This window comes from Melanostigma gelatinosum (genome assembly GCF_949748355.1).
Source record: "Melanostigma gelatinosum genome assembly, chromosome: 21".
Classification (NCBI taxonomy): Eukaryota; Metazoa; Chordata; class Actinopteri; order Perciformes; family Zoarcidae; genus Melanostigma; species Melanostigma gelatinosum.
In genome coordinates this window covers 7,559,607-7,575,081 of record NC_136654.1, presented here as the reverse complement: position 1 = coordinate 7,575,081, position 15,475 = coordinate 7,559,607, and the positions used below count along the sequence as shown (strand labels likewise).

General features: G+C 45.2%; 4 protein-coding genes across 4 annotated transcripts; 1 reads left to right on the top strand and 3 right to left on the bottom strand.

Moving 5' to 3' along the window:
- Positions 1–473: 473 nt before the first annotated feature.
- Positions 474–2,705, bottom strand: LOC306795508 (testisin; the record flags this gene model as incomplete). Its single annotated transcript, XM_079294040.1, is given in 6 exon segments — positions 474–643; positions 1,142–1,195; positions 1,198–1,384; positions 1,473–1,618; positions 1,714–1,882; positions 2,688–2,705. Coding segments are annotated over 6 exon segments (744 nt in total).
- Positions 2,706–3,153: 448 nt separating this feature from the next.
- Positions 3,154–4,632, bottom strand: vkorc1 (vitamin K epoxide reductase complex, subunit 1). Its single transcript, XM_079293956.1, has 3 exons — positions 4,361–4,632; positions 3,911–4,020; positions 3,154–3,672 (listed from the first exon to the last, which is right to left on the bottom strand). Exons 1-3 carry the CDS (start codon positions 4,528–4,530, stop codon positions 3,461–3,463), a joined length of 492 nt encoding a protein of 163 aa, XP_079150082.1. The 5' UTR covers positions 4,531–4,632; the 3' UTR covers positions 3,154–3,460.
- A 2,128-nt stretch (positions 4,633–6,760) lies between these two features.
- On the top strand, positions 6,761–11,116 carry mapk7 (mitogen-activated protein kinase 7; the record flags this gene model as incomplete). The annotated part of the gene is made up of 6 exons (XM_079293953.1): positions 6,761–7,031; positions 7,130–7,295; positions 7,375–8,900; positions 8,989–10,088; positions 10,299–10,423; positions 10,848–11,116. 6 exons carry the CDS (start codon positions 6,761–6,763, stop codon positions 10,993–10,995), a joined length of 3,336 nt encoding a protein of 1,111 aa, XP_079150079.1. The 3' UTR covers positions 10,996–11,116.
- A 173-nt stretch (positions 11,117–11,289) lies between these two features.
- On the bottom strand, positions 11,290–13,973 carry LOC306795440 (serine protease 33). Its single transcript, XM_079293954.1, has 6 exons — positions 13,702–13,973; positions 13,396–13,508; positions 13,150–13,223; positions 12,698–12,969; positions 12,223–12,383; positions 11,290–11,994 (listed from the first exon to the last, which is right to left on the bottom strand). Exons 1-6 carry the CDS (start codon positions 13,745–13,747, stop codon positions 11,740–11,742), a joined length of 921 nt encoding a protein of 306 aa, XP_079150080.1. The 5' UTR covers positions 13,748–13,973; the 3' UTR covers positions 11,290–11,739.
- Positions 13,974–15,475: the final 1,502 nt, after the last annotated feature.

Here is a 15,475-nt window from a genome sequence, read left to right as displayed (position 1 = left end):
ATACTACAGTAAAATACCTTTTGTTGTTATAAAATGATGAACTTGGAAGTGCCTGACAACTGACCTGAGTATCTTAAATACATTTAAGAGGGTTTGAGAAGAGAGCATTAACACACCTTAAAACCCCCTGGGTGATAACAGACCTCGCAAAAACGATTTTAGAAACACTGCTGGATGGAAAATCTTTACCTGTTGAAGGTCAATGGTATAAGTGCAAATGTTCTCTGAATCAGAAACATCCCCACAACTTAACACCTGAGTTTCAAGATCTCGAAGGCCTGAGCCAGCTTTATCTGTCGCTGGAAAAATCACAATTACTCACATGAATAATTTAACTATAGGCTATGCCTTGTATATGATGAAGCAACTATTAAATATCTATAAGACCTACTTAAATGATCCTATTCATATTAGCAGCAAACACAAAAGCTCTTACTGCCGTTCTCCCAGCCAGCGGAAGAAATCTTTCGCACTTACGTAGAGAAGCACTGGGCAGAAGTGAGAACAAATCTTTCTGCGATTAGGGTTCCTCCACAAGTGTAAACCCCATTTTTGTGGAGACTAACCATCCAAGGCCAGGTCCCTCCAGGTACAACACCACTGTCACCTAGAGCACGACTGTTCATGGGAGCGTTACCACACACTGCTCCTAAGGAAGAAACAAATAACAACGGGAAGCAGACATAAATGATAGATGGTGGAAAACAAAATGATGAAAACTCTAATCGTGGAAGAATTTGAATGAAATATGTTTTCAGAACACTCACTTGCAGGACTGGTTACAATTTGGGGAGTACTTGGTCTTGTCGTTGATGAAGTTGTTGTTGATGCAGCTGGCAGACCAGCTATTAAGTAGACAAAAAAATAAAGACTTTCATGGATAGTCATCAGCCCCTATCAATAAGGTATTATGGGAGCATCTGAAAAAACATTGTTGCCGACAGCACAGCACCACATATTAAGAAGAAATGGCTGAAGACAACATATATACTGTACCAATTGTTCCCTGGACTGTTTTTTTCAACAATAAAGAAGCAAAATTACATATATGTATTATAAGTATTGTTTAAGTCAGGATACTTATATTCAGTACTTGATGCTGTGGATCCTGGATCTGTAGTTGTGTCTGGTCCCGCTGTACCAGTAGTAGTAGTAGCAGAAATAACAGGAGGTGGCGGACCAGGACAGGTGTACCACTGGAGGTGAACTGGACAAAGCCTGGCTTATCAGAGCTGATGTGGGAGTTGATCCAGGACTGGTGACTGGACACTCTGGAGTAGACTCCAGGCTGATTGGGCCGACCACAGCCAAAACCAAAACTAACAATTCCAGACTGGACCCAGACGGAGCCCTGCTGGTTCACCATTGGACCTCCTGAGTCACCCTGAGGAGATGGAGAGGAGACGTCAGAGGATTTCAGAAAACCCTAAACACATTTACCAACGAGTGACAGATTCAATGAAGCAGCCTACCTGACAAGAGTCTTTGCCTCCTGCCAGAACACCAGCACAGATCATGTTGTCTGTGACTGTACCGACTCCATTGAGACAGTCACACTGTCTGTTTCCCAGAACTGGCAACTCCACTTCTTGAAGGGTTTCAGGGAACGGCAATGACTCTGAGAGACCAACAAGAGGAGAGATGATTCACACATCCATCTGCTGCTTACAAGACATTTGAAAAAGACTATTTGTCAGCAACAAGCAGACGCACCTCCTTCCTTGACTGCGCCCCAGCCAGTGACCCAGCTATCAGTACCGTTGTTGAACACACTGTCACTGGCTGCCAGACACACAGGTCTGATGTAGTCTGTGAAATTGACTGGTGAGGAGAGTCTGAGCAGAGCAATGTCGTTGTTGTTGGTGACACTGTCATAGTTTAACTGTCATAGGACTGGAGGAGGTGATTCAGGGAGGTGATTCAGGGACTTCCCGCTCTACCCTCCCCCGTCGCCCCCGGCATTTTTGTCAGATTTGAGCTTCTTTTGTAATTGTTACAATTACAAAAGAGGCAAAACATCTGACAAGAATGTCAGCTTGCCTCTGTTATGAAACACTCTGTCCACAGTTCCTCATACCATGGGGAACCAAAGGTGCTGAAACCTTTCTTTAGGATTGTAAGTCCTCTCAACTAAAGCAGACAGGATTTGTATAGGGCTTTCAGAATGTCCTGATATTCATGTTCCCCCCCCCCCCCCCCCCCACACACAGTAATAATCCCACTGGACACGTACCTGTTCTCCTAAATATGCGTTGTCATTTTGGATAGGGTTTAGCAATTTTACCGCGTTGTTCTGCTGCTTTCATGTTTGGGAACACACCGGAACCAAAAAAAGGGTCTTTTCTTTAAATCTTAAATCTGATTATTTTTACCAGCGCATTCGGTTCATATAACAATATTCCGCGGCTAGTGTTCACAGTGGTGTTTAATCTCAAGTTTTTCTTCAAAAGTACAGACTTTCAAATGTTTGATATTGAAGATAATCCACATGGTTTACAGGTGCAATCTTCTTTAAAATAAATACCAACTCACTGCCACCGTCTAGCAAATGAGGACAATGATCCTTGGCAAGTAGTTAATCAAGTATCAGCAGGGCAACAGACAATCAACCCCACCTGGCAATTAATGTGTGCCATCCAATTAAAGTGGATGGTACAAATGGCACTTGACGCTGAGAGAGGGCTCACCCTCCTTAAAGGCCTCATGCTGCTTTGTGCTGCATTCAAATGGCAGCATTGCTGGATGTGTAAAACACACTGCCCGCAGGATGTGGAGGAGGTGCGGGTTGTGAAGTTGTCGAACTGGTCAAACAATGAATTTGCTGGCATGAGTGATTATGTGACTTGAGATATAAGATAGATCCATGTGGTGCCTTTCATCATAAAGTGGCGGCATATAAAAATGCCCAACTATTCCTTTAGGTTTTTGTGTTGGTTAAAATAACTTTTGGTTAAAAAAGTTGGGGAAATAACGTTGAGTTTAACGAGACTTTTTACTTTATCCATGTTTCTGCTGGTTGTTGGACTGTGTGTTTACTGTGGACTTCAGTCTGTTTGGCCTTCAGAGGAATCATCGTTATAATCAGTGGTGGAATTATGTTCAGTGAAAGTACTTACACTACAACGTGAAAATAATACAATAAACGTAACAGGCCTGCATTCAAATATTTAATGAAGTAAAAGTACAGAAGAAGCCTATTATCCGTGAAGTAACTTAACACAAATAAAAGTATCATCCATTTTAAGGATTTTTGATGTCTTAACAAGCCAGGCCTATACCACATGGGGCATTGCATACAAAATGAATGCTTTGGTAAGTTTCTGCACATTAAAATAAATCATGTTATAGATCTTCTGAGATGCATCTCCGGGCCTGTTCCTCTGAAAGATCTTGACAGGTGTAAACAATGCAGGAATACTGTTCAACACACAAAAGAAAGAATCTCTCAAGTATTCACTTTCTATCCAGCCTTCTCCTTCGTTCCTTCAATTGCTGTCCTACGTCTCAGGTTGGTGAAGAGCAACGCAAAGTTGACGATGTACGTTGACACGCAGACCAGGCAGAAATCCCCCAGAACAAAGGCGAGAATAGATGCGAGGTAGAGCGAGCCGGCCACAGACACCCAGGAGGCGAAGACCAGGAACATTGCTGCCTTTTTGGTCAGAGACAGTCCTGCAATAAAAGACAAACATGGAGGAGTTCAGTCCTTCAATACAATAGATTATAGCAGTCATATTTAGGGAATAATGCATGGTTGATATGCTTGACTTACAAATGGAGTCGAAATTGACAAATAACAACAACAAAACGTTATATGTCATAATTATTATGCATTGCAAGCTCTATTTTTTTTTTGTCTAGAAACATAAAGCAAGACACTGTGATTTGCTGAAGATAATGACAGACTGACCCAGGCCCATCTGCAGAGTGTAAAATATGAGGCCAAGCACACTGTTGGGCTGGTTCAGAGGGCTGTCTTTGGCAACAAAGAACTGGACCAAGCCAAAACCTCGGCCCCATCTGCCAAAAAAAAAGAAAGTGAAAACAGGCAAAAAGATACAGTGCTGATAAGATAACCATGGTTTATATCCTGTAAAAACAGTCATGCAGCTTATTTCATTAAAACTGGAATATTGACTTAATATTCTCATAATGTAAAATAGTTTCTGGTTTGAAGCCCAAATGATTTTAACACGTGGCAATGAAGGGGGTCGGACCATACAATATTCTGCTTTTACAACAACAGGGAGAATAATCCAAAATGATTCAACAATCACTAAAGTATCCGACGAGGTCTCGTGAATCTGCACTACAAAGAAGGTGCGAGCTGATGAAGCCAAACGGAGATGAAGAAACATACCTGGAGGTGAAAACTTTGGAGCAGCTCACAGACTCCCCCAGGTCGCACAGCGCCCTGTATTCCGGGTCTCTCTCCCGGGACAGCTCGACGTGAAGCGCATACACAGACAAAAACAAACCAAAAACGCAGAGAAATATGCGCGCTTTTCTCTCCCATTTCGGCATTGCCATGTTTATTCACGTTTAGGTCAATATAAATGGCTCCAGTAGGCAAAAAGAAAAAGAAAACAAGGCTTCGTTTCCTTCCAAACTTCACTTTGTCAAGGCGACGTGTTAAAATCCGATTCTCACTTCTGATTGGTCTGGGGATTTTTTGCCCCCGCCTGTTATTGGACAGTTCACTGTGTGTTTACTGTGGACTTCAGTCTGTTTGGTCTTCAGAGGAATCAGCAGATATAATCAGAGCTGGAACTAGGTTCAGTGAGAGTACTTAGCACCGTGAAAATAATCCAATAAAGGTACAAAATAAGCCTATAATTAGCGAAATGTACTCAAAAATAGATATCTTTTTTTGTATCATCTTAAATTGTAGCTGGTCAAGATGAAGCTAATTTTAAATTACAAGTTATTTTCTATCCGCACCAACAGAGTATAACTACTATATTAACTAATTGGCGGGTCCTGCTTTATTACCCTTGCCTTGCTTGGGGTCTCTGTGTCAACTAAATTTAGATATTAAGTACAATTAATACTGTGAATTGTGTAAAATTGTGTTAGATCAAACAGCAATCCAGCCACGATATTGAATATTTAACCTACAGCACTGCATCATGTGATAGATAAGTTGATCACATATTTTGGATTTAAAATATTGAGCTGTAAAGTAAACAGTAACTAGAGATGAAGTTGAGTAGAAAGTATAATGTTTCCTTCTGAATAGTAGGATCATCAAATGTAATACTCAAGTAAAGAGTACATGTAGGCTACTTGTTTACTTTCCATCACTGCGTATGATTAATATACAAGCACCTCCAAACACTAGATCAGTTTCTCTTTCTATATTTCATGATCTTCATTTATCAATATTTTATGTCTGTCTATTTATCAACCAATCTATGTGCTCCAGTGTTAGCAATTAGGGTACTTTTGGGCTGTTATGATCTGTGGTAGAAGAAGTCGTATTGGTTTGTGTTGTGATTTAACTGCAGGTCATTTTGGCCCCTCCTAAGATTAATGAATTCAGCAAAACGGCGTCACCACCACCCAAAAAAAAAACAAAAAAACGAAACAGAGACCCTACTGTCTGCCGTAATGTCCCGCCTCCCATCACGTTCTCTGCTCCTATTGGACGATCATTCGGTCGTCGCCCCACCTCGTTGGTCCGCACACGCGTCACTTAAACCCAACACGGAACTGCACGAGGAAGCGACAGACAAAAACAAGAGACAGCAGCGCCACTACGGGATTAAAAACACAATTACGGATGTTGTGACTGGCTCACAAGGTGAGAGCCTGATCCATCGCACAGAAACACGTCTCCGTGTCGCCCTGTTTGGTTTTATACACAGAGAAAGACATCGTTTAACGGTTTACGTCCACGGTAAGGCCGAGCTTCAGGTAACAAGCCTACGCCCCTGCGTCAAAAAGTGGGTAAGGCTACGTCTTTGTCACGTTACGACAATAGTTTATTTAAACCACGCTGTAGGACTAAAACAACGCGGTCATTGAATGCAGCTGGATTTTCTTTCTGTATCCATAAACAAGCAGAGTCCAGCTGTTATAGGTTTTGGCCACCTGACCTGACGGGCCTAACGGTGAGAAGTTGCTGGGCAGCTTGTCGGTTATGCCTGGTTTAATACACCTGTTTAGTTATTATTGTGACTAAACAATTGCTAACTCACGATCTTAATCCTGTTCCGTTGTATCTGTGTAGCGGCTCAGTCTGTGCTGCACTAAATGAGCACGGACTGACCTCTTGACACACTTGGAGTGGCTCCTCGGGGCCCCAGGAGGAGGAAAGGCTAAAATTATTATGTACAATTATAATTTTTTGATTAATCTGCCCATTGTATACTTACTCAAATAAGTAATTTTGTTTATTCTGTGTCTGAAAATAACAAAGCAGAGCCAAAACCCAAACATTTGAATTGCCCGTTTTGTGAGTCCAAGAGCCCAACACCTAAAGATAACCTGCTTACTAGCACAGTATCATTTCAGATTGTTGGGCAGTTTTGATTAAAAAGTGACTCTGCAATGTTTATGTTGTTTATTGACTTTCAGCAAAATCATTGTGAAGATACAGTAGGATCTTATTTTGATCCATATTCTGTATCAGCCACATGCTGATGAAAGTCCACTTGTAGAAAACCAAACAGTTCTTTATGTTCCTCACATGCAGTCAAGAGCGTGCGACGCAGACAAAAACATTTCACTTTGCTAATTTTTAATTCTTTACAGAAAAATGTCGACTAAGGAGGGAGGAGTCGGAAAAAATGGTCAACCGGTGGCCATGTCACCTGAAAGAATGGCCACTGACAAAAGCAGAGAGAACCAGCGTGAAGTCGAGGCACCGGGAAGCACCGCAGACACCAGCACAACAGCCAACAACTTGGCTCTGCTTAAAGTACACTCTCTGGATGTGAAGTTCGACGTCGGCGAGGAGTATGATGTCATAGAAACCATCGGCACGGGCGCCTACGGTGTCGTTTCGTCTGCCAGGAGAAGGGACAATGGTAGGCTGGATGAGTGACTTACTTCATCTGTGAGTACTACAATGTCCCGTCCTGCTGTGTTTTGTTTTTTTCATTGGGACTTTATTTACATTTCACAGGCCAGCAGGTGGCGATAAAGAAGATCTCCAATGCTTTTGAGGTGGTGACAAATGCTAAACGCACGCTGCGAGAGCTCAAGATTCTCAAGCACTTCAAACATGACAACATTATCGCCATCAAAGACATCCTGCAGCCCAACCTTCCTCACTCTGCCTTCAAGTCTGTGTACGTATTTTGTATTGTCGGGGTCAACCTGGGTGGCAAACAACACATTGTCTCACTTTTCCACTTCCCATGTGTGCAGGTACGTGGTGCTGGACCTCATGGAGAGTGACTTGCACCAGATCATACACTCTTCCCAGACGCTCACCTCGGAACACACGCGCTACTTTCTGTACCAGCTCCTCCGTGGCCTCAAGTACGTGCACTCTGCTAACGTAATCCACCGCGACCTCAAACCCTCCAACCTGTTGGTGAACGAGAACTGCGAGCTCAAGATCGGTGACTTCGGCATGGCGAGGGGTCTAAGTTTACACCCCGAGGAGTCCCATTCCTTCATGACTGAATATGTGGCAACCCGGTGGTACCGTGCTCCCGAACTCCTGCTGTCGCTCAATCATTATAGTTTGGGCATTGACTTGTGGTCTGTGGGCTGCATCTTTGCTGAGATGTTGGGGCGTAAGCAGCTTTTTCCTGGGAAGCACTACGTCCACCAGCTCACGCTCATCCTGGGTGTGTTAGGCACTCCTCCCGAGGGGTTGATTAGTACCATTCGGGCGGACCGAGTACGCTCTTATGTTCAGAGTCTTCCGTCGCGGGCTGCTGTGCCTTTTGCCAAACTGTACCCGCAAGCGGAACCAGAGGCTCTGGACCTGCTGGTTGCCATGTTGTGCTTTGACCCTCGTGAAAGAATCTGTGTGACACAAGCGCTAGAGCATCCTTACCTGTCGAAGTACCACGACCAAGACGATGAGCCAATCTGCGTGCCGGCTTTTGACTTTGAATTTGACAAGCTCCCAATGAACAGGGAACAAATTAAAGAGGCGATTTTGATGGAGATCCAGGACTTCCATCAAAACAAACAGGTCTGTCGTCAAAGGCTGCAGTTCAGGCCGCTGGCGAACGGCAGAGCTGTGGCGCAAAGCGGTAACCAGTGCAATGCTCAGCCCTCGACCGTTAAGTTTAGCAAATCCACACTGGTTCCCATGGCACAACACCCACAAGCAGCACAGATACAGCAAATGAGAGACGCGAAGTCTCAACAGCAACAAGATCACACACCAGCAGAAGGGAACCACACGTTCACACATCAGATGCAGAACTTTAACAAGCCGGCGTCCCTTTTAAAAGGCGCCCCGCCTCACGTGACCCATGGTTTGCCTCTTCTTTCTAAGAGCGAAAGCGGCCCAGTTGATGTGGACATGCCCAGCGCCAACTCAGACAGCGGTCAGCCAGAGACTATAGATTTAACAACACCGGTGTCGAGTCAGGATGCTCCGTTGGAGGCGATGCGAGACGGTGAGGTACAGGAGCAGCTAACCGGAGGTCAGGCTCCTCTGAGCCAGGCCTTGAGCCAGGCTCCCACCTCTGTTCCTGCAACACCAGCACAGACCATGACACCCCTACCCACCACTGTGCCGTCCCTTTGTCTCTCTGTGGCACAGGCCCAGTCGCTGTCTCAGTCCCTTTCACAGTCACTGTCCAAGAATGCCAGGCTGCCTCCAGGTGCCGGAGAGGGAACTAGAAAAGAAGGAGCTATTTCAGAGGATACCAAAGCTGCACTTAAAGCAGCTTTATTGAAATCAGCTCTTAGAAATAAAGCCAGGGGTGGTAAGTTTGCTGTTGTCCGTATCCACTCGTATGATTGCCATTTCGTCCTTCAGACGGCCTTTAACAGAATTGTATATTTTCATTGCAGATGGCGGATCTTCTGCTCTGGGCATTGAGGCCGGCGCAGGAGGCGGCGTATCGTCCTCCCTGTCTTCTGTTCCAGATTTGCGTCGGCCTGTCACAGCACAGGAGCGTCAACGAGAACGAGAGGAGAAAAGAAGGAAGAGGCAGGAACGAGCAAGGGAGAGGGAGAAGAAGATGAAGGAAAAGGAAAGAAGAGAGGGCAGACAGGGGGACTCGCTGGGCGGGGTTCTGCTGAGCGACGACGACAAAAGCCTTTTGCAACGTTGGACAAAGATGATGGACAGTCGAAATGAGAGAACTCCGACTCCCGATATCGACGGAGCAACGAATACCGATTGTAATGTGAACTCGCATCGCGGTGTAGCCGTCAGTGATAACGCTCAAGGAGCACTGAACAATAAAACGGGCAAGGAGGCCAGGTCTCATGAACAGGTACTCTCTCAGGTTAAACCTAACCAGCAGGGCGTGTTTCAGCCTCCCAGTACCCAGCAACCATCACTGCTTTTCTCCATGAGCCAGAGGAAACCTCCAGCGGATATAGTTGTTGCTGTGAGCGGAGGGATGGACGTAATGACCGTCACTAGTGGCTTCGCCAAGAACAACACGCTCAAACCTCACAGCGAGAGCAACGGACAGAGCGGTTTCAACTGTTTGGGGAGCTGGAACGGGCATCAGTTAGAGACGAGGTCACCACAACCACCACCCAACAGGAAGCCGCAGCCTCCACCGCCGAGCTTTCTCCAGCCCCAGCTCCAACCTCAAAGTCAATCGCAGCCGGACCCTCGACCGCAGTCGCAACTGCTTCCTCTGGAGAGTTTCTTGACTAAACCGCCAACGTTAACCACCCGAGAGACGAATGGGAATATCGGACGGCAAAACAACCCCCACCATAACCCCGCGACTGCACCCGCTTGTCCGATGGAGAAGCTGTGTCCCTCCGTCGGAGAGAAATCTGGGCCACAGACCGCCGCACACCCTCTCTGTGGGGCTTTAGGGGTCCCCTCGCAGCCTCATCCCAGTTTAGGATTCACAGATACCGGACAGCAAGGGCCCCCCATTGCCCCCGACATCCATACAGTAACACTGCAGCTCTCAAAGTCCCAGGTGTGCTTTCCTTGTTCAAATATTTCATTGCCTTTTGCAGTTAGCATATTACCTGAAAGAAGCCATGTGTATCGATCAAAAAGATGTTCCTCTACGCATTAAACCAGGTTGAAATGTCACAACCCTCCGCTTGCCTTGGACTGACCTTAAAGATACAGAGTTCAGTTGACCCAATGCCCCCCCCCCCCCTCTCTCTGTGTCTCCTGTCAGGTAGAGGACGTTTTGCCCCCGGTGTTCTCGGTCACCCCTAAAGGCAGTGGGGCTGGGTACGGCGTGGGCTTTGACTTGGATGACCTTCTCAACCAGTCTCTCACAGACCTGCAGCACTGTGACAGGTAAGGGCTTACACAGCGTGAGCTCGCTTTCCAACACTCATGAACACAACCAATGTATTCTACCCATTCATATCAGAAGCTAACTCAAAGGAGAGGTAAATCAAGTGCTCATGTGCCGTAATTCCCCAAATTGCATGACTCATGCATGTTAACCCACCAAGTGCAAACACTCATTCTCACGGTCATCCTTCGTGTCTGCCCTTTTGATTTATTCAACAACTGCTTCCTTATAAGCTACATTGTAAATGTCTTTTAGTGTCAAAGCACGAAAGTGTTTTACGAGCTTTGACTAAGCCCTCAAATCACTGGTCAACTACTCGATACAAGAGGTCTGCTAGTTTGCTAAAAAGTCTATCAGTGACGCTGGAACACGATCCAAACGATGGCCCCATTTAATGCTTTCTATATTTTCCTTCTCCATCAGTTACGACTCGGCCCCCCTCTCGGCTTCCCTGTTATCTGATTGGAGCGAGGTTCACCGCATGACTCCAGCTGATCTGGAATCCCTGCAGCAGGAGCTGCAACTCGGCTCTCCCATGATCCTCTCTGATAACATTCCCCCCGATGCCTGACCTTCGCTGCCTGGAATTTGAAAGACAGCTCTTGGATTTGTGTAAATCTTAGATTTGTTTTTAGTATTAAAACATTGAGTGAAGATCAAATTAATTTAAGATAGCTTTTTTTCTTTAATGGGCACTACCAAGCCGTCTTTTTTACCATTATGACATGCTGCACTGTTTATAATAAAGAACTGTCATCACCCGTCTCTGTGAGAAAGGACATTTTAAGATTACTTTAATTCATTTAAAACAAACATTTGAAGAACAAGGCTGAAATAAATTACATTACAGAAACGTGTCCTGAAAATTAGGGAATATTTGTTCCAAAAAACGGGTTTGTCATTGATCAAAGGCAACCGCTTCAGTACTTATAAGTGGGCGTGCTAGAGGTAGATATAAAAGATTAAGCTTTGAAAGAACACAAATGAATCTTTGATCCATGAACATGATTCTGGTAAAACATTTCCAAACTCAGCTATCAGAAGTTGAACAGAGCACTGACCTGATTTTAAGAATCAAATTAACAATTTATTTCAAATACAGAACACATCACTTATGGTTATGATGCAAAGTTAGTTCTAAAAAGTAAGATTATATTACAGTTTGTCCAATATGGCTTCATGTGCACATTAGGTACAGTTTTCTAATTTTACTATTGGGGATAACTTTGGACAAAGGTCAGACACACAATTAATCTCATCCTTCATTTGGCTTGGTTTGCATTCGACCTCCCAGAAGTCCAGTTGTCACAGTGTTCTACCGCCGCAGCAGAATCATCAGAGTGGACAGACAGCTGGCCAACATGGCAGCCCTCCCACACCAGTTCTGATCAGCTCGGCCGTACAGCCGGATCTCCGGTACCGTGTCGCTGATGAAGCTCGAGAAGGCGGACAGTTTGGCATACACACCTGGCTGGTTGGCGTGAGCGCAGCCCAGTCCGAAACTCACCACCCCAGCCTGCACCCAGGTCCCGTTCACCATCTGGCAGACAAGGGGCCCTCCTGAATCCCCCTGAAGAGACGACACAAACATGCACGTGTTCAACTTTCACCACTGGGAGGTATCAAAGTGCTCAAAAAAAAAATGAAGGATATCAAAACTAGACGGTGCACGATTGCAGAAAAGTAGCAATCCAAGTTACTTTCACAGCAGGTTCTTGTTTTCCGGTGTACAGCTGTTGTACACAAGCATTTGTTGTGAATGTAAACACTGCTGAAGGAACAGCTGATCCAACAGTACCTGGCAGGAATCCTTGCCGCCCTGCTGGTATCCAGCACAGATCATGTCATACAGAATGTCCACCTGCTCCGTCGGGTCCGTCCGGTACATCGCCTGACATGAACTCTGGGAGATGATTGGCACCGCCACTTCCTGCAGAGTCCCGACTCCTGGCAGAGGGACTGAGGGGAAGAGCGAGGACAGATGGAGGATGAAGAACAAAAGGAGTGTGAGACGTCTTTATTTCTACAGCTTTAACAGATGGTCAGTAAGCTTTGTTAGATCTCAACTACAGTAGTGTGGTTATTAAAAGGATATGTTCATGTTTAGTATTTTGCAAATATGGTTTAACAGTATACGACAAAAACACAGCCAGCACCCTCTCCCCGTGTTATTTAATCATTGTTCTCCTGTAGGGAGGCGAGCTGCTGCAATACATTTGCACTGAACTACATTTAATACGGGCGCCACAGTGCCACAATTTAGCGAGCCTTACCATCATCCCGCACGTTGCCCCAGCCGGTGACAAAGCACGGCATGCCACCCGGGAACAGGGTGCCAGAGGCAGGCAAGCAGACGGGACGGACGTAATCTGACCAGGTTACTGGTCTGGACAGCCGCACCAGCGCCAAGTCCTTCCCGTTTTTAGGCTCACTGTAACCGTACGGGATCACCACCTGGCTCACTCGATGCATCGACTGGTGACGGTTGAAGCCGTTCAGCTGGTACCGGCCGACATAGATGGTGTAAGAGCTCAAGTCGTTTGGACTGAAAGAAGACAACAAAAGGACACCTGCTAGACGAGGGGGGGGGGGGGTCGAATGGCTTAGGCAGGTGCTCCTTGAAATGGGATAGTTCTTCTTCCTCGTGTGCAACATTGCCAGAAATTGACAATTTGAAAGAATCAATTAGATGTTGAAAATAATGGAGTGCGAGGAGTTTTCTTACTTGGGGAAACAATGCGCGGCTGATAGGATCCAGTTCTCTGTGATGATGGAGCCGCCACAGATGTGACTGAATGTCTGGAGGCCGAGGGGGGGGGGGGGGGGGAAGAGAAAAACAGTGAGTCACCTCAGCATCACAAGCAAATCCCTCTCTCAGCAGGTCAGCGGATAAACAAGAGCTAGACTTAACCGCACGTATAACTACCCACAGGCAGAGCTGATACTAGTGGGAGTTTTGAGTGGGACATACCTGTATATCCACCTGCCACGGCCAAGCGCCATCAATGGCGTCCATCCCTCCCACAATCCTGTTCTCCACTATCGGTGGTCGGCCACATTCTTGGGCGTAAGAAGCCAAAAAACCTAAAACGTAAACACAGATTACATGTCTGAACACTCCGACCGATGTAGCGGGTTCTTTTTTTCACAATACGACACCAAACATATCTGGTTTAATTAAGTAGTTTATAGTGCCGATTGTATGCGTTACAGGTAGACAAAGAACCAGGAGACACGGTCGGGGGGACAGGTAAGGGGGGTAACGGGGAACACTCACCTGTTACGCACCAACAAACGGCATAAAAATCCAGTCTCGGCGACATTTTGTTTTCGCGCCCCAATTTCGGTTTTAGCAGACACTACTGAATCACAGCCAACCATTAACGTTATCTCTGAAGTCACGAAAAAACACTGTTAAATCCACCTTTCGACGTCTTCTTCCTCTCTTGTGACTGAACTGAAACAGTACAGGAAGTTAAAAAAAAAAAAAAATTAAAAAAAAGCTACATCTCCTTGCGTTTAACTGTCGACAGTATATCCTTCTTCGGATCCAGGCTTCCCGAATGAGCTCTCAGGTAAACGCCTTGAACAGACGGCTAACTGTGCTCACAACTACACCCAATCAAAACTATTGTCCCGCCCTCCTGATTCACCTGAGCCAATGGAATCGCTGGAACGCACCCGCAGACGAATCAGATTCTCCTCCTGATTTGGTCACAGGTAAATCACGATTTACGGGTTTTTTTGCTGAATAAAATGGAACTTTTCATCCGATAAAATGGGCATTTCCATATTTTATAGGCCTGAAACAGTTTGTACATGCAGGTCTCAATCCCAAACAATGGTAAGTGATGCAGTTTTTAATATTAACTATATAGTTCATATAGTCCATAACTGTTTTCATGTTGCATTGGAGCATTTACTTGGCAGAACAAGGAGTACCCCCATGTTCAACATGGCATGTATTCTCTATATTTATTTTGGTATTCATATGATGATGTACACAATGTCTTTGATATGACATGTTCATCATATCAATGACTCAAGCAGATACGAGTATATCAATATAATGTGTTAAGCCTAATTATTATCAATTATTGTTCCCTATATGTTGCATATTCTTATGTTTCCTACGAATTTGCAGATGCACATGTCAAAGCTTTATCAGAGATTTAAAGATAAACTCTCTGTTGCAGAAATATAAATGATCAAAGAAAATAACCTCTTTAAATGTGAACATTCAGTTTAATCTAATAATGTAATTTGTCTGGTTTCCAGCTTTTATGTTATAGGAACAGACACAATTTATTGTACGTTCTTCTGTTTCCAGTGCTAATCCTTTTGAGTGCATGTTTTTGGCTGGATTATTAACATTAACACAACTCATTTGATTGAGTGTGCCACACATCTGGGCTGTGGTTACCCTATTTATTTTTTTAGTTTTCATGACACCAAATGTTTATTTCTTCCGTCTGTCTATAAAGCGGTCGGTCTGTTTCTCTTTTCCTCTCTTCCCTCCCTGCCTCCCTGCCCCAGGCAGTGTGTCTAGTTTCACAGCGCAATTGAAGGTGACAGGGACAGAGAGAGAGGGAGAGGAAGGGAGGGATAGAGGGAGGACACATCACAGTATCGCCTCGGGCTACACAACAGCAGAGGAAGAGAGAGAGAGAGAGAGATGGAGGGACAAAGAGAAAAGAAAAGAGACTCGCCAAAGTACTCATAGGGAATTCCATAAACAGGTAATTGAAAAATAAAGTTATACACTGAGACTTGAAATGTGTGTGTATCTCATATGAGCCCCATCCGGTCTGCTCATCTCACTCATAATATATGAACACATTATAGGATCCAGTCAGCAAGAGCAATTATAATGCACTCCAGTTTGTTTTTATTTTAACGACTTGATGAATATTTGTCGTGGCATTGTAACCATGGTGACTGCCTCCACCGCCCTCGCCTCCCCTCCCAGGCTCGTCCACCACCCCTTCCCCCCTTCAGCGCTGAAAAAGCAAGGGGGGAGAGAGAGAGAGAGAGAGAGAGCGAGAGAGAGA